The sequence below is a fragment of the Neoarius graeffei genome, chromosome 14, assembly GCF_027579695.1.
Source record: "Neoarius graeffei isolate fNeoGra1 chromosome 14, fNeoGra1.pri, whole genome shotgun sequence".
Taxonomy (NCBI): domain Eukaryota; kingdom Metazoa; phylum Chordata; class Actinopteri; order Siluriformes; family Ariidae; genus Neoarius; species Neoarius graeffei.
In genome coordinates, this window is record NC_083582.1 from 12,106,278 (window position 1) to 12,131,467 (window position 25,190).

Here is a 25,190-nt window from a genome sequence, read left to right on the forward strand (position 1 = left end):
CAAACTGAAAAATGCTAACCCCCCCGTACATACCCTCTGAAGTTAATAACCCCTCCAAGTAGTCAAAAACTGCCTTTTTCACTAATATAAGCATTCCTTAAGAGAAATAACTCTTAAATATAACATCACAGCAATAACATTCATTTCTCACGAAAAGAGTTGTTAGAAACCCTCATTTGTCTCTGTTTATGGGTTTGAATCAGACTAACAAATTCTCCATAAAGTTTCAAAGATATGCTTCTTTATATGTCTGGTGTGGATGGTGTATAAGTTACAAAATAACCAGTGCTCTTGAACAAGTTCTGCCAGCAACTGAGCAGCAGCATCCCTGGATCTCTGTGCTTGACCAGCACGCTTCGGCCACAGCAGATAGAGCATATTCTGAATGATGTCCTTCCCTGTTGGAAGCATCCCAGAAGGGAACTCAGCCTGCTGTATGTACTCTACTACACCTAGCAGGGTTTTTTCTAGAAAAATTTAGTATGAGGGCGCTCACCATGGCGAGGGAGCGAAGCGGGGGATGGTGCCGGTTGTCCCCCCCCGCCGTGCAAAGCCTTTGAAAAATGCTCCAATGGGACATTCTGAGGCTATCTGAGAGGGAAATTGTAACAAATTGTCTGTCAACATTGAAAAAGAAAGACGTAATCATCTTTTGCCCCAGACAGTCTTTGGCTTTCTTCCGCTTCGTGCCGCGGGATGACATCTTTAAATGCCCAAGTGTCAACAAAAACAACTTGCAAACTACTTCTGTCAAAAGCTCCCGCACCGCTGGGTGAAAGGTCATTCAGTCTCAAGAAATCTTGCTCTACAAGTCAGCTGACCTTGTATGTAACCCATGTCAAATCTCGCGAGAGCAGCCGCGACAAGTAAACACCTAAACAACATGGCGCCTCAGTCTGGAAAACGCCAATTCGGATTGTTTTTGCACCGTCTGGCGGTGTATCTACTATGATTGGAATATTTTTGGAGCAATTATAACGTATTTGATGATCAGACACATTGTCACGTAGTGTTGCTGGGATGTTTTCACGGAGTCGGTAAGGGGGCGCACGCCGCGAGTAAGAGGGCGCAGCGCCCCTGTTCCCCCGTTTAGATGAAAGCCTGCCTAGTATCTTCTTAGCTTTTGACTGTGTTGCAACAGAAGCCATTATTTACCTGCAAGAATACAAATAATGACTATTTAATACATTGGGAGATATAATTCAGATATGAATCATTTGTGCATACTGGTTCTTAAAACTACATTAGTAACGATCCTCTGTACTTAAAAATAGTTCATATTTGAGGTATTACTGAAGAGTGTGACATTCATCAATAACTTTAAAACTTGCTGAAAAAGAGCAGAATTACCATATGTTTAATTTACTTGAATGTAAGGCTACTTACCACTAAGCTTATTGCCTTAAAATAATGATCATCTGCACTGAAAATGTTGTAGTCGTACCTAGTGGCATACCTGAAGAGGTTCGCATTCATTGATAACTTTAAAACACATTAAAAAAGCAGCATTCTAATATCAAACAGCACTGTAATGTATTTTGTCATATTGTAAGAATGGAAACTTTCAGAGGGTATATACAGGGGGGTTAGCAAGGTTCAATTTAATAAAATTTGACATTTTCCCACATAGATGGACCATCTCCATATTTCTAGGGGGGTAAAACATGGAAAAGTCAAAATTCTTAAAATAACAACCCCTCCTACTATGAGGTGACAGTGCTAACCACTACACCACCGTGCCACCCCAATTATAATAATAATAATGTAATTCTTCCCATGTGTCTGTGGAAAATGGTTTTATTTTCCAAAGTTATTACATTGTTCCAGGATATCTGAAGGGAAAAAAAAAAATCAGCATCGTATCAGCCATTGACCCTCCTAGCTCAGTGAATATCAGCATCAGGCTCTGAAAAACCTCCAAAAGAATTTTGTTACTTTTTGATTCTGAATACAGCTGTGTGTGTGAGATACTTCTTGTTCTTAATGGTACTATCCAGCATATAGGATTATCCATCCATCCATTATTCATAACCACTTATCCTGTGTAGGGTCGCAGGCGAGCTGGAGCCTATCCCAGCTGACTATGGGCGAGAGGTGGCATACACCCTGGACAAGTCGCCAGGTCATTGCAGGGCTGACACAGAGACAAAACCATTCACATTCACACCTACGGTCAATTTAGAGCCACCAATTATCCTAACCTGCATGTCTTTGGACTGTGGGGGAAACCGGAGCACCCAGAGGAAACCCACGCAGACACGGGGAGAACATGCAAACTCCGCACAGAAAGGCCCTCGCCGGCCACGGGGCTCAAACCTGGACCTTCTCGCTGTGAGGCGACAGTGCTAACCACTACACCACCATGCCACCCCCAGATCAGTTCCATGTCTCAAAAAAAGTATGTGGGGCAAAGATGTTCCAGTTTGTTACAACTTACTGACATGTATACATGGGTACTATAATAACACTCGTGTCAGCAATGACTGTTTTTTATACTATGTTTATAATAAGTCTATCAGAAATTTAGTAATTAACAATAAAACCATTCTTCCATAGAGTTAAAATCTTGAGGACCAGATTCCAAGTAACTTTGTAACAAAATGACACTTAAAAAGGACTCAAAACTAGACATGATCTATACATGATCTATACATGATCATTTGGCATTCAGACTAAAATCTGCTGGACTAGAACTTAGAAAATAAAAACTATTAAAATATAAATCTGTATCCTACAAAGCATATGACTATGACTGCCATTATTATGAAAAAACAATGCACATAACCATTGATTGGCAGTTTGGCACTCAATACGCAGAAGATACGCAGAACCTTTATTTTTAAATAAATTTCTGAGTGGATAGTATCTCCATCCTTGACTCTTGTATGCTGCATAAATGGGAATTTTTAAAAATATATATTTGAGAGTTAAAATCGACCTCAAAGTTGGCATTGGAGCTGCCCCGCTGAGCCAGCCAGCCCTGAGTGCGTGACATCACAGCAGTAACTGGTTTTAAGGCCGAGGCCTTTGACAGCTATAGACCAAAGTCATATAAATAAAAATTTATGGTGAAAGTAAGAAATACTGTTACCGACTTGCTCAACTAAGATTGATTTGACTTCATTGGTTGTGGGTTGACTCTCATTAAAACAGGATAGGTGTTATAACTTATGCAACATACAGTGGTGCTTGAAGGTTTGTGAACCCTTTTGAGTATTCTATATTTCTGCATAAACATGACCTAAAACATCAGATTTTCACACAAGTCCTAAAAGTAGATAAAGAGAACCCAGTTAAACAAATGAAACAATTATACTTGGTCATTTATTTATTGAGAAATGATCCAATATTACATATCTGTGAGTGGCAAAACTATGTGAGAACCTCTAGGATTAGCAGCTAATTTGAAGGTGAAATAGAACTTTTTGGTTTAAATGAGAAGCGTTATGTTTGGGGAAAGGAAAACACTGCATTCCAGCATAAGAACATTATCCCATCTGTGAAACATGGTGGTGGTAGTATCATGGTTTGGGCCTATTTTGCTGCATCTGGGCCAGGACAGCTTGCCATCATTGATGGAACAATGAATTCTGAATTATACCAGCAAATTCTAAAGGAAAATGTCAGGACATCTGTCCATGAACTGAATCTCAAGAGAAGGTAGGTCATGCAGCAAGACAATGATCCTAAACACACAAGTCGTTCTACCAAAGAATGGTTAAAGAAGAATAAATGTTTTGGAATGGCCAAGTCAAAGTCCTGACCTTAATCCAACCAAAGGTTCACATACTTTTGCCACTCACAGATATGTAATATTGGATCATTTTCCTCAATGAACGACCAAGTATAATATTTTTGTCTCATTTGTTTAACTGGGTTCTCTTTATCTACTTTTAGGACTTGTGTGAAAATCTGATGTTTTAGGTCATATTTATGCAGAAATCTAGAAAATTCTAAAGGGTTCACAAACTTTCAAGCCCCATTGTACATCCTACAAAGCATATGACTGCCATTCTTATTAGGCCAAAAAAAAAAAAAAAAAAAAGTGTGTGTTTCCGGTTACCCGACCGACCCTAATCCGTACCGCCCGACCCTAAACTTTTTCATTTTTTTTCCCCCAGTCGCGGCTTTTACATATAACCCAACCGCGTGAACCGGAAGTTTTTGTCACTCACTGGGAAAGTCAGGGCTTTCCACAAGCACCGGCTGCCGGCCATACAGCCGACTACACAATTAAGTCCAGCCGGCTACTTTAATGACTTATTTTTGTAGCCCACAGGCTCTAAATATTTAATTTTATTAAATTCGAAAATTAATGTTTATCTAACCGACTGACCAGTGGTGGATTTAGCAAATTGGGGGCCCCAGGCGAAGGTATGTATGGGGCCCCCCTCATCCGATCTGAAACAAACAAAAAAGTACCGACTGCATGGTGGATAGGCAGGTAAAGCTAATCTATAGGGAAGTAAAGGTTGGAGAGGAGAAAAAAAAACATTCCCCTTTAAACCCACTTCTTTACTCCAAAATGAAGATGGAAAGCAGAGAACACACAAAGTGTAGCACTACACAAACTAATAGTCATGATGGAACCCAACAGAGAATAAGATTTCAGATAACATCTGTCTTTGCCAAAATGCCAGGAAAACCAGCACTGTTTATCATTTTTTTAAAGATCAGAACATTTCAAACATTCTATAAATAAAACTATGTACATGGTGTTGTGTGTGTGTGTGTGTGTGTGTGTGTGAAAGAGTGAGTGTTTCTCTGTGAGTGTGTGTGTGAGAGAGTGAGTTAGGCCGAATCCCATTTCACCCCTTGGCCCAACCCCTTGGCCCTTCCCCTCCATTTTGCGCGTTCACGTGAAGGGGTAGGGGTATCCCAATCCCAGTTAACGCGGAGGGGTAGGGGAAGGGGTAGGGCTTCTGTACCCCTCCAAACGGAGATTTTCCTGGAGCTGACTCCGAACGAAGGGGTTTGAGTGATTTCCCACAATGCCATGCGGATTTCAGCGAGATTTCATGCGGATTTCAGAAAGATGGCGGTTCCCGCGGCGAAAGATTGTCATAAATGTATTTTCTCCATTATTTACGTGTTTTGTTATCCAGAGGAAACACGCCGCTTGATTCGCTTTCGAGCTGAGAATGAGCAGCGATTTCTGAAATCCAAGCTGCTGCTAAAAAGCTTTGGGAGTGAGTATTGTTTTCGGTTGCTTTACTGCGTACGTTTTGTTCTGTTATTCTCGCTTTTATTGTTTACATGAGTGTTCGGACACCTCATTCTGTCGGATGTGGTGCACGAAGCGCCAAAGATATCCCATTCAGTGGTGTTAGTTAACAAATCACACCCTGCCAGCAGAGATTTCTGCCTCTGACTGTAGCGGCTGGTCGCAGCCAATGACGCGTCGCGTTTTGCTAACGTAAACGCTGACGGAGGTACGCGATGACGTATGCGATCGTTGAAGGGCTATCCCAATACGTAAGGGTTGAATTTCAAGCCCTATCCCTTGTAGCTCAGTTTCAAGGGGAAGGGCCAAGGGGAAGGCGGAGGGGAAGGCGGAGGGGTAGGGGTAGAAATTAGAATTGGGCCTTAGTGTTTGTGTGTGTGTGTGTGAGTGAGTTAGTGTTTGTGAGTGTGTGTGTGAGAGAGTGAGTGAGAGAGAGAGACAGAGAGAGGAGGTAAGAAGTGTGGACTGAGGAGAGATGAGGTGGCATTTGGCTCTAAGCAACTCCATATCCATGTGAATGTATGTGTCAGTGAGTGAGAGAATGAGACAGTGTGTGAGAGAGAGGGTGAGTGAATGAATGAGAGAGTCATTTTCTTCGTGGTGGTCAACAGAAACGGGACACGCACTCACGACCTCCGCTATGTTTTTTTCAGAATTATTAGTCTGCTGCTCGTCTGCTCTGTTGGAGCTTGATGCCGCTAGCTCCCCTCCTGAAATCAACAGCAGGCTCCTCCTGCTCCGCTACAACAGCCGAGTCAACCGACGGTGTTGACACATTAAAGAAAGTTGTAAGCTTGGGAAGTGCATCATTCTTTGATTTCGCCTCATCCCGCTTCCTCCTTTTCGTAGCACCACTTGGAAAGTGGCGCTTCATTTCGCTGATCACAAGTTCAAAACAATTCACCACAGTCACTATTAGAAGTTCTCTGAATTCACTCACTCAGGTTCAGTTCACGTTCGTCGCGCAATGTTTTCGGACTCGTGCGATCATTGCATGGAATAGTCCATTTCAACACAAACGGGGGGGGGGGGGGGGTGTACAAATACTTCATTCCTTTGTATTTTAGTTTTTTGTCTTTGTTTCCGATTTAAACATACAAAATTACAATTTACAAACACAATGGCTTAGGAATGGATCGCTGTCCAAAGGCCCCCAAATCCCCAGCTGATTCGGGAAGGGGCAGCTGGTCTGGGGCCCCTGCCGAATGGGAAAGTTGAAGGGGCCCAAGGCAATTGCCTACTTCGCCTCTATTGTAAGACCGCCTCTAGGACTGACAATAATGTCAAACTGAACTGCACTCATTTAAGTTGTGATTCGCGCTGTTTGTACCGATATAAATTCCCCGCAGACTTCGTTGATCAAGGGAGAGTAACTCATCCGCAGCCCCTACATGCGGTGTGTGCGCGCACTCAGCGGAGGCAGTAGTGTGTCGGGGCCGTCGGAGGGAACAGAAGCAGAGATAACGCTTATTTTGTCTTTCACCTAGAGACAGGATTCAAACTTTAAAACGGAGACAAAATTCTCCTGTGTGGATCTGGCATTCAACTTTTTTGCTAGGTTCTATACTTTTTGATCAATCACAGATCAATCACCATGAGCAAATCTGGAGAAATAACACCAGTGGCGCTCAGGAGTTTAGAGTGTAGGCAGCTTGAAAAAAAAAGCTCTAACTCTCTCATTTAAACGGTTTTCTCAGCCACAATTTTCACCCTACACACACAATTCTCTCAAAAGTTGTAGTCACACATTGTGTGAATCAAGACAAGTGTCTCCCTGAGCGATTAGGATTTAGTTTTGAATGAGAAGCCTGAAAGTAAGGAGAGGACAGCCGCGCTCTCCCATAGACTCGCATTATAAATGTGGCAGCGCTTTTACTGCAAAATCAGAAAAGTCACTTATTTTTAACTCGCTCTAGTGTCCACATTTTTTACACTAGGGACAAAAATAAAAAATAAAAACACATTAAATGTGTTCATGGGAGCCTTGTAGCACTCAATGTGAAAGAATTTTGTGAATAGCTCCTTCCGTTTCTGTGTAAATCAGCGTTGTTCGAGGAGAGGGAACTCTGAGAAAACGCGCTCCTTGTTATATTGTGTCTTTTCCCTGCACTGTTACCAAGGCGACGAGCTCCACTCAGGGAGCAGAGAGGGGAGGGGCTGCTCTCTCTCATGGTGTATTGAGCTGTTATATTTACAGAAAAATTCATGTTAAAAGGTGTCTCATGCTGCATCAGATTCATCAGAAGGTAACTCAGGTGACATGCAAAGAAATTCATTATATTTTGTGAAATTATTCTTGTCTAAATATAGGTTATGGCAGCCATCTTGAAAAAAAAATTAAAAAAAAAAAAAAAAAGCCTGCCTACCGACCCTAGTTTTGAAATCTATGTAGCCGGAAACACACTTTTTTGGCCTTATGGGAAAAAAAAAAAAAAAAAAATTGCACATAACCATTAATTGGCAGTTTGGCACTTAACATAATACTGTACTGCAAAGTTTCATATAAACTGAACTCTTAATCAACTGACTGGATCAATCAGATACTGTCAACCCTTAAACACTAGTCCAACTGCATCGTGCAATAAAAACAGTGAATACTGACTATTATTGACTTATTTAGTGTGCCACTCGGGCAGAGGGATGTGCCTATAGATTTTGGTGGGGCTAGGACCTTCAGTGGCAGAGTTATGAATTTTTAAATCCCCGCTGCGTGAGCAGCTGGAGTCAGGGCTCATGCTAAAGCTTTCTGCAATCCGCGCTTGCTCCTGATGTCAGATCAGGCCTAGCCTTGTTTTTCATGAAGACTACTGCGACAGTTTGTATGGGTGGGTGGAGCACAGAAGGACGGCAGGCCAGAACTGAGTTTCCAAAACTCTTTATTTTTCCACTTTTCAGTGTTATCACAATCTCCCAGCCACACAGACACGCACATCAGTCATCTGGTTGGGGAGAGAGCTCCCTCTGCTCTCGCTCTCTCTCCTTAAATAGGGCGCGGTCACTGGGGAAGACACAAACACAGGTTAACTGACATTGGGTGCAGTGATTCTGCCACTTCCCTGACTCCGCCCACAGACCGACGCTTGACCACACCCCCGCTGCCACATACCCCCACTGCCCGACTCAGGCTGGGCGGCCGTCCGGCCTGCAGCTGACACCCCCCCCCCTCCCCCCTTGACAGGAGAGGAAGTCCGCCATGACCATCTGCGCCCCCGGCCTGTGGATCACCTTGAAGTTAAAGGGTTGGAGTGCCAGATACCAACGGGTGATCCGTGCATTGGCATCCTTCATGCGGTGGAGCCACTGGAGGGGCGTGTGGTCCGAACAGAGGGTGAAAGGGCATCCCAGCAGGTAGTAACGGAGGGCGAGGACTGCCCACTTAATTACTAAGCACTCTTTCAATGGTGCTGTAGCGCCCCTCATGCACCAACAGCTTTCTACTGATGTACAACACTGGGCGGTCCTCCCCCTCCACCTCCTGGGACAAAACAGCCCCCAGCCCTCTGTCCGATGCATCTGTCTGTAACAAAGGGGAGAGAAAAGTCAGGGGAGTGTAAAAGTGGCCCCCCACACAGTGCAGTCTTTACCTCAGAAAAAGCCCGCTGGCATTGCTCAGTCCACTGGACCGGATCTGGTGCCCCCTTTTTATTCAGATCAGTCAGCGGGCTGGTGACGTCCGAATAATTAGGTACTACGATAATAGCTAGCCAGCCCCAGGAACTGTCTCACCCGCTTTTTGGTCTTGGGCCTCAGGCAGGCTGCAATTGGTGCTGTCTTGTTAATTTGGGGACGCACCTGCCTGTTGCCCAAGTGGAAGCCCAGATACCGTACGTCCACCCGCCCAATTGCACACTTCTTCGGGTTGGCTGTGAGACCCGCTCGCCTCAGTGACCTAAGGACGGCCCTCAGATGTTCGAGGTGCCTCGGCCAGTCATTACTATAGATAATGTCGAGGTAGGCGGCCGCATAGGTGGCGTGGGGGCGGAGGACCCTGTCCATCAGCCGCTGAAATGTAACAAACAGCCCAAAAGGAAGTGTGACAAATTGGTGTAAGCCGAACGGTGTGGAAAAGTCTGTTTTTTTCCTGGGATAATGGAGTCAAGGGGATCTGCCAATAACCCTTTTTTAAATCCAGGTGTTGAGTAAAAGCAAGCCGTGCCTAGTCGATCGAGCCATTTATCCCAATTACGCGAGTCCTCGCTTACGAATTTCTTAATTATATTTGAGGGTGCGATTGAATCGTTCGACTAAACCATCCGTTTGTGGGTGATGAACGCTGGTGTGGATCGGCTTAATACCTAATAACCCATAAAGTTCGTTCAGTGTACGTGACAAACGAGGTGCCTTGATCAGTCAGAATCTCTTTCGGGATTCCAACTTGGGAGATAACGTGGAAGATCGCCTCCGCAATACTGCGTGCTGAGATATTGCGAAGAGGCACTGCTTCCGGGTATCGCGTTGCATAGTCCACTAGAACTAATATAAAGCGGTACCCTCGTGTTGACCGATCTAATGGCCCGACGAGATCCATCCCAATTCTCTCAAACGGGGTCTCGATTAATGGTAGAGGGAGCAAGGGCACTTTTGGAATGGCCGCTGGATTTACTAACTGGCATCCGCGGCACGCTGTACACCACCTACGGACATCGCCGCAAATCCCTGTCCAATAGAACCGGGCCATTATTCGGGCTAGTGTTTTATCCTGCCCTAAGTGTCCAGCCATGGGATTAAAGTGAGCCGCCTGGAATACCAATTCCCGGCGGCTCTTCGGAATCAAAAGCTGTGTGACTCGCTCTGAGTGACCTGCATCACTCGGTACAATCTATCCTTCCCCTACTTCGCAATTATGAAGGACAGGGTGGCATTTGGTTGGAGCGTTTGACCATTGATTACTCACTTGGTCAAATGCATGCCGCAGAGTCTCGTCTCGCGACTGCTCTAATGGGAAATCCGCGAGGGATTCCCCAATAGAGAGAGGAGGAGCCGGCGGCTCCTCACTCTGACGCGGAGATGACGTAGACAGCTCTGTGACAGCTGCTCCTGCCAACGCGACACTGGGACCTCCCCCTGTTAAACTATGGCAGGACCCACTCTTCACTAGATGACTCATTAATTCCCCAAATCCCGGCCAATCCGTCCCCAAAATTATCGAGTGGGTAAGGCGAGGATTAACCGCCGCCTTTACTATAAATTTTTCCCCTCGAAAAAAAAAAAACAAACGTGGACCGACGCTAAAGGGTAGTTGTGAACATCGTGCACACACACCACCTTCACCAATTGTGCTCCCCCCAATGCCTCATCTTGCACCAGGCTTTGGTGGATCGAGGCCTGATTACAACCAGAATCCACCAACGCCTGATATGTATCCCCTTGGATACTCACCGGTATGCGATAAGCTCCGGCCTGATCGAGGGCGGCTCCTGGCGCATCAGGGATCCGAACCACCGCGCCCACCTCCATTACCGAGCACTGCTGTTGGAGGTGGCCGGCTCCCCGCAGCGCCAGCCAACCGGCCCGGGCTTCCTCTCTGCACTAGTGTTCTGGGGCTCACTCACCTGAGGGGGGGAGACTGACACAGAAGGGAGAAACGGGAGGGCACCGTGGGTGCGGCGGGCCGGCGCCTGGTGCTGGCTCTGTTGGGCCATGGTGAGGGCGTGGATCAGGTCTGCGAAGGGGGAGGACTCCATGGGGCTGTTCTCTTCTGTGCTCATTCCCGGGTTTCAGTGCCACTGCGACAGTTTGTATGGGTGGGTGGAGCACAGAAGGATGGCAGGCTGGAACTGAGTTTCCAAAACTCTATTTTTCCACTTTTCAGTGTTATCACAGTCTCCCAGCCACACACACACAGTCATCTGGTTGGGGAGAGAGCTCCCTCTGCTCTCACTCTCGCTCCTTAAATAGGGCGCGGTCACTGGGGAAGACACAAAACACAGGTTAACTGACATCGGGTGCAGTGATTCTGCCACTTCCCTGACTCCGCCCTCCGGTCACAGACCAATGCTTGACCACACCCCCGCTGCCACAACTACATTTCTTGCGTAAATGCTCCTGTGAATGACTTATGAATAAATAAGTCCATATCCAGTGCAATAAATGAGACCCATTTTTAAATGGTAACACTCGGGCACAACACAGCTTCAAGCCCACTTGTATAAAAATATGTGCATACCTTGTGATTAAAAACTACACTTTTGGTCATTTTGTTCGCTAAATTCTGGGTTTTAAACATGGCAGCCATTTTATGACCTTCAGTGCAGCAAGCTGATTATTAGTTCCTGGTTTGGGGCAGCATTCTACCTGTGTAGCATAATTTGAAGTAATTTCTTGGACCACAAAAGACTACGAAGTTCAATAAAATGTTACAGGTTTTCTGAAAAGGTTCAGAAAATGCCCAGAATTTTTTGAAAATGATGTTTCTGGGGGGCGGCATGGTGGTGTAGCAGTTACCGCTGTCACCTCACAGCAAGAAGGTCCGGGTTTGAGCCCCGTGGCCGGCGAGGGCCTTTCTGTGCGGAGTTTGCATGTTCTCCCCGTGGGTTTCCTCCAGGTGCTCCGGTTTCCTCCACAGTCCAAAGACATGCAGGTTAGGTTAACTGGTGACTCTAAATTGACTGTAGGTGTGAATGTGAATGGTTGTCTGTGTCCATGTGTCAGCCCTGTGATGACCTGGCGACTTGTCCAGGGTGTACCGCGCCTTTCGCCCGTAGTCAGCTGGGATAGGCTCCAGCTTGCTTGCGACCCTGTAGAACAGGATAAAGCGGCTAGAGATAACGAGATGAGATGGTGTGAGAGTGTGTAACTGCACTCTGGGCATGTCACAAATCAGCTGTAGTGTTTACTCTGAAGTGTTCATGTCAGTGTGGTTCTTGTGTGTGTGTGTGTGTGTGTGTGTGTGTGTGTACACACGTACTGCAGTTATGACAAAGACACAGCGTTCTTCGTAAAGGTCGGTGATGGACGTCAGATTGCCGGAGTGGACAAAGGCATCTTAGGAATGTGTGTGAATGAGCGCAGGAAGATCACAGTCCCACCACACCTGGCTTATGGAAGTCAAGGAGCAGGTAACACACACACACACACACACACACAATCCTTTCTCTTTTTTGATCTTCCTTCTCTGTCACTCTGCCTCGATATATTTATTTTTGTATTTTTGTTTCTGTCTTGCTCTGTTCTCTCTCCCGGTCTCTCTCAGGTGACACCATTCCTCCTGACTCGACTCTGGTGTTTGACCTTGTCCTGTTTGATGTCTTCAACATGGCTGACCACGTAAAGACGCAGGTGTTAAAGACACCACAGAACTGCACACGCTCAGTCATTAAGACCGATTTCGTCCGATTTCACTTCAACGGAAGTCTGCTAAACGGCACACAGTTTGACTCCAGGTGAGCGGAAGACGAGTAAGGAAGAGGACGGAGGGGAAAAATGAGCAAGGGGACAAGGTTTAACACCACTAGGTCACGATGTACCAGTCATTGCAAAGCATATAAACACCATTATCAGTCTAACGTGGGCATATCCCAAACCACACACCATAATCACTACAATGTCTTGCAAAAAGTATTCATCCCCCTTTGTGTTTGTCCTGTTTTGTTGCATCACAAGCTGGAATTAAAATGGATTTTTGGAGGGTTAGCACCATTTGATTTACACAACATGCCTACCAATTTAAAGGTGCAAATTGTTTTATTGTGACACAAACAATAATTAAGATGAAAAAACAGAAATCTGGAGTGCCAATAGGTATTCACCCCCCAAAAAGTAAGTACTTTGTAGAGACACCTTTTGCTACAATTACAGGTGCAAGCCTCTTGGGGTATGTCTCTATTAGCTTAGCACATCTAGTCACTGGGATTTTTGCCCATTCCTCAAGGCAAAACTGCTTCAACTCCTTCAAGTTAGATGGGTTGCGTTGGTGGACAGCAATCTTCAAGTTATGCCACAGATTCTCAATTGGATTGAGGTCTGGGCTTTGATTAGGCCATTCCAAGACACTGGTGCCATATTCTTTCCATTTTGCTATAATGGATTTAATGGTGCTCCATGGGATATTCAAAGTCTGGGATATTTTTTATAACCCAACGCTGAGCCATACTACTTCACAATTTTGTCTCTGATAGACTGGTACCAAAATTCAAAAAAGTGCTATTTAAAGGTCCCATGGCATGAAATTCACTTTGAGGTTTAACATTAAAATGAGTTCCTCTGACCTTCTTAAGTCACCCCAGTGGCTAGAAATTTCATAATGTGTAAACCAAACTATGCCCACCCTTTGTCAACATTTGAGAATGGCGCGTTGATAGGCTCTTCCCTTTACTACATCAGCAAGGGAGATCATCCCCACGCCCCCCCTCTGGATTCCCACTCACTGTATGGATTGCCCGCCCAGCTCAAAAGTTGCCACCAAACATGGAAGTGACAACACAGAAAGGAGTCTGTTTTTACTGCCGACGGGAGAGCCCCTGAAGACGCAGTGGCTTAATTTTATTTACTCCAATAATACGCCGTCAAGTCTACCTAAGACGGTGTATGTTTGTCGGAAGCATTTTCCTGATGAAGGTTTCCACAACTTGGGACAGTACAGGGCAGGTTTTGCACATCAACTGTCACTGAAGCCTGGGTCCGTACCAAGCATCCCTGCCGCATCAGCCACAAACAGTGAACAAGTAAGTGTATAACTGTTAAGTCATTTTGCCGTGTTTTAAAATCGGTGCGTTAGCCTTGCAATGGCTACATTAGTTGTGCAGCTAACGTAGCCTTGCAATGGCTACATTAGTTGTGCAGCTAACTGCTTCCTGCAGTTAGCCAGGTACTCTGTGCTACAAAGCCAAAAAGCATGCAGCATGCCCTGTTATAATAGCCAATCAAAACAGTTTTTACAAAGACACCCACATTCTTTTTTTTAAGTCACTCGTTCATTTTATTTGTTTGTTCAGTAAAAACCCAAACATTTGTTGAATTTATTTTATTTCCTCGCGTCGCACCTTAATGTCAGCACGCAGTATTTTTCCCTTCGCGGTTTGTTCCTTCTCTCTCGCCATAGTAAGACACCCACATCCGCTTGTTCTGACCCACTGGAGGTAGCGTCACAGTGCTGTTAGCCAATCAGAGGTAACATGTTTACATGTCATGAATATTAATAAGAGCTGAAATCCTGTCGCTCTCCCACCACCCGCTCCTCCACCAAACTAGAACAGCCTGAAACAGGAGAACCACAGCATTTTTCACCAAAACCGGCTCACAGGGCATTCATTCATACTAGAGACCACCGCACAATTAATGAAAAAAAAAAAAAAAAAAAAAAAAAAAAACAATGCCATGGGACCTTTAAGGCATACCTGTCAACCCTCCCGTTTTTCCCAGGAAATCCCTTATTTTGACTTCTTTCCCGCTGTCTTCCCGCTTTATTTTCCCAAAAATATCCTGTATTTTCACAATATAAAAAAGTCGGTAGGTCCAGAGTTCATGACGCGCCTCTGACAGGAGTTTACAGCAGGAAGTCGGGCCATGAATTCACGTCCCCGCCCTCTCAGGCATCAGTAATTACATAACTACGTCTGGAGGCGAGGCTGAACAAGTGATTAGGTCCAGTGTTGCCAGATTGTGCGGTTTCCTGCCCAAGTTGGGCGGTTTCAAGTGCATTTTGGCAGGTTTTGAACATATTTTGGGCTGGAAAACGTCAGCAGTATCTGGCAACACTGATTAGGTCTGAGGTGAAGATGGCGATGCTAATAGCTCATCTCATCTCATTATCTCTAGCCGCTTTATTCTTCTACAGGGTCGCAGGCAAGCTGGAGCCTATCCCAGCTGACCACAGGCGAAAGGCGGGGTACACCCTGGACAAGTCGCCAGGTCATCACAGGGCTGACACAGACAATCATTCACACTCACATTCACACCTACGGTCAATTTAGAGTCACCAGTTAACCTAACCTGCATGTCTTTGGACTGTGGGGGAAACCGGAGCACCCGGAGGAAACCCACGCAGACACGGGGAGAACATGCAAACTCCACACAGAAAGGCCCTCGCCGGCCCCGGGGCTCGAACCCAGGACCTTCTTGCTGTGAGGAGACAGCGCTAACCACTACACCACCATGCCACCCCATGCTAATAGTTAAGAAAAACATTAGCCTCTCTTTCTTTGATGATTTCAACAAGTGCGTGGCTGGAATGTTCCCAGACTTCCATTGCAAAGAAATTTTCCATGGGGAAAACGAAAGCCTCCCAAATAATCAAAGGTAAGCTACACATGTTTACATTAAGTATGTCCTGGCTAAGACCTCATAAATAGCCTAGTGTAAACTAATTGGTGTATTGTCTGTCTGTCGAGTGTTCCGAGGCCATGATTATGGTAAAACCATAATAAATTGCAATGGAATTGAATTTATTGACTGGTTATATAATGACCTCTTATTTTAACAAATATTTTAGCCCTTAATTTGGGAAATAACTGGTACCACTGAAAGCAAATAAAAATGTATTAGTTTATTCACAAATGCACTCTAAACCATAAGCATATTGAGTTTGGGTCTTGGCTATCACCAACATGCATGAGTATAGGAAATCACAAATACTAGATAGAAAATTGCCCCCCATTCAACTACACACCCACTTTTGGTGAAGGGTATGACTTTCCGAAATTCCCTTAGAGTTAAAAATCTGGGAAATATCCCTTTTTTTCAAACCTCAAAGTTGACAGGTATGCTTTAAGGAGTTAAAGGCATTTGAGACAAAGTCGGCAAGCAGTCTTATTTTGTCAATTTGGGTGTGCCGAATTCAAATCTGCAATATGCCGAGCTCTATCTGACCTCTGTTGACCTCTAGAGGTCATTGAACTTTGGGCCTGTAAACGTCTCAGCTGAACCCAGTTTCTCAGCTTTCTAAGGAATGAAATGTACTAAAATGATTAATGAAGTTAGCAAATGGCCTTGTTTGTTAAATGTTTGGGTGCTGAATTCATTTTTCGTTTGTAAAACGACATATGACCTCTGATAACCTCAAGGTCATTAAACTTGGCCTATAGGCCCATGCATTTAACGGCATTTTTAAACTGATTTTACTCCCCCAAAAAGAATATGAGCAGACAAAAAACAAATAGAAAGGAACAAATACAACATTAAATGCCAGTCCATGTACATGTGACTTACTTTTCACAATGAGAATGCCTAGGCGATCACCTTACATAACATTGCATTATATTTAGCGGTTATTGTTTATACAAAGCTACTGAAAAAAGGACAGGTTCAGCAGCATACAAAATGTGGGGGCATACAGGTTAATCAGGGTTGGTATATAGGAGAGTTTTTTTCTTTGTTTTTTGTAAAGGCTTTACCCCGTTTAAAACAAAACGCAAACAACAAAGAAAAAAACTCATACTAACCCTGATTAACCTGTATGCCCCCACATTTTGTATGCTGCTGAATCTGTCCTTTTTTCAGTAGCTTTGTATAAACAATAATCGCTAAATGTAATGCAATGTTATGTAAGGTGATCGCCTAGGCATTCTCATTGTGAAAAGTAAGTCACATGTACATGGACTGGCATTTAATGTTGTATTTGTTCCTTTCTATTTGTTTTTTGTCTGTTCATATTCTTTTTGGGGGAGTAAAATCAGTTTAAAAATGCCGTTAAATGCATAGGCCTATAGGCCAAGTTTAATGACCTTGAGGTTATCAGAGGTCATATGTCGTTTTACAAATGAAAAATGAATTCAGCACCCAAACATTTAACAAACAAGGCCATTTGCTAACTTCATTAATCATTTTAGTACATTTCATTCCTTAGAAAGCTGAGAAACTGGGTTCAGCTGAGACGTTTACAGGCCCAAAGTTCAATGACCTCTAGAGGTCAACAGAGGTCAGATAGAGCTCGGCATATTGCAGATTTGAATTCGGCACACCCAAATTGACAAAATAAGACTGCTTGCCGACTTTGTCTCAAAAATGCCTTTAGGTGTCACAATTCTAGATTTTAGTACCAGTCTCTGACCTGTTTGGAGGCTCCTTGGTTTTCTTGTTGTTTGCTTCATAGTGTTGCAGAGTCAGGGTCCTTCCAGAACAGGTTGATTTATACATCATGTGACACTGATTCCACACAGGTGGCTCTTAATCAACTAATTATGTGACTTATGAAGTGAATTGTTTGGAGCAGCTCTTATTTAGAGGTTTCATACAAAAGGGGTGAAATACCTATGCACACTTCAGATTTCTGTTTTTTTCATCTTAATTATTGTTTGTGTCACAATAAAAAAACAATGTGCACCTTTAAAGTGGTAGACATGTTGTGTAAATCAAATGGTGCTAACTCTCCAAAAATCAATTTTAATTCCAGCTTGTAATGCAACAAAACAGGACAAACACCAAGGGGGATGAATACTTTTGCAAGACACTGTATGTAGGCTGCATACAAACCATCAGAAATGTTTCGTCATATAAAATACAGGTACATCTCAAAAAATTTGAATATTGTGGAAAAAGTTCATTTTTTTGTAATTTATTTAAAAAGGTAAACTTTCATGTATTCTATATTCATTACATGTAAAGTGAAATATTTAAAGCCCTTTTTGTTTAAATTTTATGGCTTATAGCTCATGAAAATCAGAAATCCAATATCTCAAATTATTAGAATCTTTCTTAAGACCAACCAAAAAAGGATTTGCAATACAGAAATGTCTAACTTCTGAAAAGTATGTTCATTTATACACTCAGTTCTTGGTTGGGGCTCCTTTACCACAAATTACTGCATCAGTGGGGAGTGGCATGGAGGTGATCAGCCTGTGGCACTGCTGAGGTGTTATTGAAGCCCAGGTTGCTTTGATAGGGGCCTTCAGCTTGTCTGTATTTTTGAATTCAGCTCGTCTGAATGTAAAGAAATTAAATGTCCTTATACCTAGCAGCAGTGTGTGTGTGTTTCAGTTACGATCGCTCTCAGACAGAGGACAATGTAGTTGGAGATGGCTGGATGATTAAAGGACTGGATGAAGGGCTGTTGGGGATGTGTGTGGGGGAAATCAGAAACTTCGTCATCCCTCCATTCCTGGCCTTTGGAGCGAAAGGATACGGTAAAAAAAAAAATAAATAAAAAAATAAACCCACTCTCGAGCAGCTTTTCTCATGGGCACTGTACTTTTCTCATGCACACTGTTAATCTTGGTAACAGTGGACAGTTTACATGCAGGAAGGACAAAGAAAGTGAACATTTTCTAAATGAGGCTGAATCTCAATCAGAGGTCTATCAGGCATGTAGGGCACTAGGTATGCTGCCTGCACAACAAATGGATTATAACTCAAATGTACATCTGCCCTTGAGTAACCAAAAATACACTGTGATTCTGCAAAGCTATACCTGTTTTTTTTTTTTTTTAAATTTTGCTAGTATACTACCCTCTAGTGGCAGGATGTGACAGCCACGGGGACACAAGCGTGAGGTGCAAAAAGGTGCTTTTTTTTTTTTGTTTTGGTGAGTGAGGTGAGGTCCAAGGTGGAGAAGTTGTGCTTAGAGGGTCCTAGGGTGTGAGGTGTGACACGCTCTTTCAGAGGTGTAGGAGAGCACCCTTGCAATCTTCCGAGCGAGGGAGGGTGTTAAACTGGTAAAACTGGTATCTGCTGGCAGAGAAATACGAGTCAGATAGTGGCATTCAGGAGAATGTACTCACTCTGTGCATGGCGTGCAGACCTTTTATACTCTCTTGCTGTCTCATGGAGGGTGAATGAGTGCTGTCATTAAAGACAGCCAGCCATGCTGCATTAAGCCGCTCTTCCCCTCGTGTGGGCTAGGTGCTTTATCTGCTGGTGGTGCTGAAGTGTGGCTGCTCAGTTTTGGCACTGAGAGTGGGGCACTGTCCTTTCAGCACCACATTGGCAGTACAGTGAGGAGCGCCTGCAGAGAGGGAGAAGATGGCTGTCAGCCTACCATCATTACATTGCCCCCCGAGCTGGCTGTCTGAGAATTCTGTGCCCAGAGTGCATGCCGTTGGGAGACGCCATCTTTATCATCCTTGTGTGCTCCTGCCCAGTGTTGTACCTGGAATGAGAAGCCATGAAGGGAGAGAAACCAATGGGATATTTTGTGGTTGGAATTTTTTTCTTTGGCCATTCACTGGAGTGGGGCATGGTCAGTGACAAGGGTGAAGTGTCTGCCTGTTAAGTAGTACTGGAGCTCCTTTATGGCCCATTTGATGGCAAGGGCTTCTTGCTACACTGCTGCATACCTGTGATTGGTAGGTGTCAGCTTCTGGCTAATGTAGACTACTGGAAGTTCTTCTCCCTCAAATTCTTGTGACAGTACGGCTCCTAGGATGTGTCCGTGTGTACCAGGAAGGGGCACTGGCAGTCAGGGTTCCTCAGGACATGGTGAGCTGGTGAGCGCAGTTTTGAGGGTCTGGAGTGCTTTTTTGGCTGGGGGGGTCCAGTACCCTAGTAAACTAGACCCAACCGCCTAGCGGCCAAAAATATTTTTTGCCTAGCGAATGGGTCTAGCCTCGCACCATATAAACAAAAACACCCCGGGCATCAAATCGTGCCCGCCAATCACAACGCAAGGTTTTTGTTTGGATTCTTTGGGCGGGCTTTTGCAGGAGTGACGACAAAGCTGTGCGACGCTGGAGAAAGCGCAACAGGAAAGATGGCTACGGGCTAGTGAACAGCGCGCGTTTGACTCCGCTTTGGAATCAGTTTTAGAAGAATTAGACTTGGAGTTTTCGTTGAAACATGAGCAGGAAGAGGCTCTCCACTCATTCCTTTTCAAGAAGGACGTTTTCGCTGTTTTGCCGACCGCCTATGGCAAAAGTCTGATCTACCAGCTGGCTCCGCTCGTAGCCAAAAGGATGGGCTAGTTTGTGCAGTACGAAGAATTAATAAACAGCTTTGAAACATTACTTTTTGATTGTTTCTTATTTTCCCGTTATTTTAAATTTAAGGGAAATTATTTCACCAAACACCACTAAATAAAAACTCTCAAAAACACTTTAAGCAAACCCTTGAAAAACACTTGGAAAAAAATGTGTATGTGGTACAGACTCCAAACTTGTGGTCATTATCTCCAAACTTCTTAATATCTAGAACCTGTTTATTAATTAATACGCATTTTGAAAAATTATTTAATTTCAAGGCCTCCCCCACTGCTTTCTGTCGCTCTGACTACGTCACAGTCACTGTTGCGCTGATTGGTCAGAGCGTTGGTCTATATGCACAGAGACAGTTTGAAAGACAGCGGTTTGTTCCTCCTACCCGCTTCGGAAATGTCTACGGATCGAGGCCAGACTAAATATTCACATTTAGTCTGGCTTGCCAGGCTAGGGGTCCAGCGGACTTTTTCAGGCTCTGCCTTCCTGATGAGATTTGAGAGGGGGAAGCTATAGAAGCAAAGTTTGGCACAAAGTGCCAGTAGTAGCCGGCCAGTCCAAAAAAGGCACGCACCTGTTTCTTGGTGGTAAGCCAGGGGTAATTGTGGACAGCTTCTGTTTTCCTCTTTTGGGGTTTCAGGAGACCCCGGCCAATGTGGTAACCCAAGTACTGTGTCTCAGTCAGCCCCAGATGGCATTTTTTGGGTTCGCCATCAGTCCTGCATTACTGAATCTGTCCAGCATTTCCCTGACCTGATGGAGGTGATCCTGCCAGTTGTTGTAGTGGAAGAGTATGTTGTCCAGGTAGGCTGTGCTGTAGGGACAATGGAGTCTCAGAACAATGTCCATCAGCCTCTGCAATGTTGCAGGCGCTCCACAGAGCCAAAAGGGAAGGACCTGGTATTGCCAATGCCCAGAGTTGATGCTAAAGGCTGTCTTGGGCCCAGACTCCCTGGAGAGGGCTACTTGCCAGTACCCTTTGATCAGGTTGAGGGTGGATATGAACCAGACCCTCCCCTAGGCACTCTATGAGGTGATCCAGTCCTAGCAGGGGATAGCTGTCAAAATCCAATACCTCATTCAGCCTCCAGAAGCTGTTGCAGAACCAGAGGCTTCCATCAGGTTTGGGCATGATGACAATGGGGCTGGACCAGGGACTGGTGGATTCCTTGATCAAGTCAAATCAAGTCAAGTTTATTTGTATAACGCTTTTAACAATAAACATTGTTGCAAAGCAGCTTTACAGAATTTGAACATGTTTTAACATGAGCTAATTTTATCCCTAATCTATCCCCAATGAGCAAGCCTGTGGCAATGGTGGCAAGGAAAAACTCCCTCAGATGACATGAGGAAGAAACCTTGAGAGGAACCAGACTCAAAAGGGAACCCATCCTCATTTGGGCAACAACAGACAACATGACTATAACATTAACAGTTTTAACATGAAGTCAGTTTTGTTGATGTTATAAACTCTTCATTGATGGAAACGTGAGTGCAAAACTGTTCATGACAACTGCAGTCCTAAAGTTAGCAAGTCAACTGTAGTCCTCAGCCATAAAAGCATTACTGTAAGTGTCCAGAGCATCCTCCAGGTGTGATTTTCAACTGTCCACATGGGGCCGTCCTCCACAGGAGCGATGCGATGAGACTCCAACCAGACACAGGGCACCAGGATGGATCAGGCAGGTCCGAGGAGCAGAAGAGGTCAGCATCTCGATCCCAGGACCGACATGTAACTCAGAGGGACAGATTTGGGGGGGAAGAGAGAGAGAGAAAGAGGGACAGAAAACAGGTTGTTAGGTATGCCCAATGTCACCTGAATAAGTAGGAACAGTATACATATTGCACTGAGTACAAGCAGGGACTCCGGCAACTAACTGACAGCATAACTAAAAGGGGAGAGCCAGAAGGTAACACAGGCATGAGGGAACCCCGGGACATAAAGCAGCCAGCCAGTACACCATCAACAAACTTGAGTGAGCAAGCGAGTGGGGGACTGACAGCATCCATACATCCCAGTTTACCAAAACACTATGTCTGAGGACCCTCCAGATCTACACCTTTACCTCATAAACACCATTAACAAAAGGCTTGACGAAACAGATATGTTTTCAGCCTAGACTTAAACACTGAGACTGTGTCTGATTCCTGAACATTACTTGGAAGGCTGTTCCATAACTGTAGGGCTTTATAAGAAAAGGCTCTGCCCCCTGATGTAGCTTTCACTATATGAGGTATCAGCAGATAGCCTACACCTTTTAATCTAAGTAGGTGTGGTGGGTCATAGAGGACCAGAAGTTCACTCCGGTACTGTGGTGCGAGACCATTCAGTGCTTTAAAGGTCAATAGTAGTATATTACAATCAATACGAAATTTGATTGGGAGCCAATGCAGTGTGGATAAGACAGGGGTGATGTGGTCATATTTTCTAGTTCTAGTAAGGACTCTTGCTGCTGCATTTTGAACTAACTGGAGTTTGTTTATGCACTTATTAGAACATCCAGACAGTAAGGCATTACAATAATACAACCTGGAGGTAACGAAAGCATGAACTAGTTTTTCTGCGTCATGTAGTGACATTAAATTTCTTATCTTTGCAATATTTCTGAGATGAAAGAAAGCTATCCAGGTGATATCACTGTGAGTTTTGAATGAAAGCCTGGGGTCAGTAATCACTCCGAGGTCTTTTACTGCTGCACGTGAAGAAACAGAAAGGCCATCCAGAGTTACTGTGTAATCAGAAAACTTACTTCTAGCTGCATGTGGTCCTAATACAAGTACTTCAGCCTTGTCAGAGTTAAGCAGAAGGAAGTTAATAAGCATCCAGTGTCCAATGTCCTTCACACATTTCTCAGTTCTATCAAGCTGGTGTCTCTCATCAGGTTTTGCAGAAACATACAACTGTGTGTCATCAGCATAACAGTAGAAACTAATACAATGTTTACGAATAATATCACCCAGGGGTAACATATATAAAGAAAAAAGCAGTGGACCCAAGATAGAACCTTGTGGAACACCAAACTTTACCTCAGTGGTGCTTGAAAGTTCGTGAACCCTTTAGAATTGTCTATATTTCTGCATAAATATGACCTAAAACATCATCAGATTTTCACACAAGTCTTAGAAGTAGATAAAGAGAACACAGACAAATGAGACAAAAATATTATACTTGGTCATTTCTTTATTGAGGAAAATGATCCAATATTACATATCTGTGAGTGGCAAAAGTATGTGAACCTTTGCTTTCAGTATCTGGTGTGACCCCCTTGTGCAGCAATAACTGCAACTAAACGTTTCCAGTAACTGTTGATCAGTCCTGCACACCGGCTTGGAGGAATTTTAGCCCATTCCTCCGTACAGAACAGCTTCAACTCTGGGATGTTGGTGGGTTTCCTCACATGAACTTCTCGCTTCAGGTCCTTCCATAACATTTCAGTTGGATTAAGGCAGGACTTTGACTTGGCCATTCCAAAACATTAACTTTATTCTTCTTTAACCATTCTTTGGTAGAACGACTTGTGTGCTTAGGGTCATTGTCTTGCTGCATGACCCACCTTCTCTTGAGATTCAGTTCATGGACAGATGTCCTGACATTTTCCTTTAGAATTCACTGGTATAATTCAGAATTCATTGTTCCATCACTGATGTCAAGCCATCCTGGCCCAGATGCTGCAAAACAGGCCCAAACCATGATACTACCACCACCATGTTTCACAGATGGGATAAGGTTCTTATGCTGGAATGCAGTGTTTTCCTTTCTCCAAACATAATGCTTCTCATTTAAACCAAAAAGTTCTATTTTGGTTTCATCTGTCCACAAAACATTTTTCCAATAGCCTTCTGGCTTGTCCACATGATCTTTAGCGAACTGCAGACAAGCAGCAATGCTCTTTTTGGAGAGCAGTGGCTTTCTCCTTGCAACCCTGCCATGCACACCATTGTTGTTCAGTGTTCTCCTGATGGTGGAATCATGAACATTAACATTAGCCAATGTGAGAAAGGCCTTCAGTTGCTTAGAAGTTACTCTGGGGTCCTTTGTGACCTTGCCAACTATTACACGCCTTGCTCTTGGAGTGATCTTTGTTGGTTGACCACTCCTGGGGAGGGTAACAATGGTCTTGAATTTCCTCCATTTGTACACAGTCTGTCTGACTGTGGATTGGTGGAGTCCAAATTCTTTAGAGCTGGTTTTGTAACCTTTTCCAGCCTGATGAGCATCAACAGCGCTTTTTCTGAGGTCCTCAGAAATCTCCTTTGTTCGTGCCATGATACACTTCCACAAACGTGTTGTGAAGATCAGACTTTGCTAGATCCCTGTTCTTTAAATAAAACAGGGTGCTCACTCACACTTGATTGTCATCCCATTGATTGAAAACACCTGATTCTAATTTCACCTTCAAATTAACTGCTAATCCTAGAGGTTCACATACTTTTGCCACTCACATATATGTAATATTTTCCTCAATAAATAAATGACCAAGTATTATATTTTTGTCTCATTTGTTTAACTGGGTTCTCTTTATCTACTTTTAGGACTTGTGTGAAAATATGATGATGTTTTAGGTCATATTTCTGCAGAAATATAGAAAATTCTAAAGGGTTCACAAACTTTCAAGCACCACTGTACTGATAAAGGGGAGGTTTGATATTGGCCGATACTGGGGAACGCAATTTTTGTTGAGTTAGGTCTGACAGCTGTTTTTAACTAATTTTTGGGTGCGGAATCCAAAACTGATCTCAGTTTTTCTCTATCACGTCAAGTTTTTTGAACTATAGAATCCCCTTGTTCTTAAAAAATATGAAAAATACTGTACTTAACAGATATGTGCTTGTTTTATAAAAATTTACAAATATTGACATACAATGAAATATGAAAGAAACAGGCATGACTGCAATGTTTATTTACCACTTATGTTTTTACAAAGGATATGGCTACTGTAATTATTATTGTGTGCAAGTAGTTAAGGTAAAAATTTACGTTTATAGCTCTTTCTGGAGTGTTCAACTTGCGGACTGTCACGTTTGATGCTCCAACAATAGTCAGCCATCATATGTATATCCCATCTACCTTGATAACGTTCTTCCATCACCTTCAAATCTTGGTGAAATCGTTCACCTTGCTCGTC

At 43.9% G+C, this 25,190-nt stretch overlaps 1 protein-coding gene across 1 annotated transcript in view; it reads left to right on the forward strand.

Annotated features, from left to right (window-relative positions):
- The window catches only part of fkbp10b (FKBP prolyl isomerase 10b), a 70,744-nt gene that overhangs the window by 3,077 nt on the left and 42,477 nt on the right, over positions 1–25,190 (forward strand). The window contains exons 2-4 of the mRNA XM_060939288.1: positions 12,137–12,282; positions 12,417–12,606; positions 18,137–18,282. Coding sequence (XP_060795271.1) covers positions 12,137–12,282; positions 12,417–12,606; positions 18,137–18,282 — 482 coding nt within the window. The remainder of the gene's footprint in view (positions 1–12,136; positions 12,283–12,416; positions 12,607–18,136; positions 18,283–25,190) is intronic.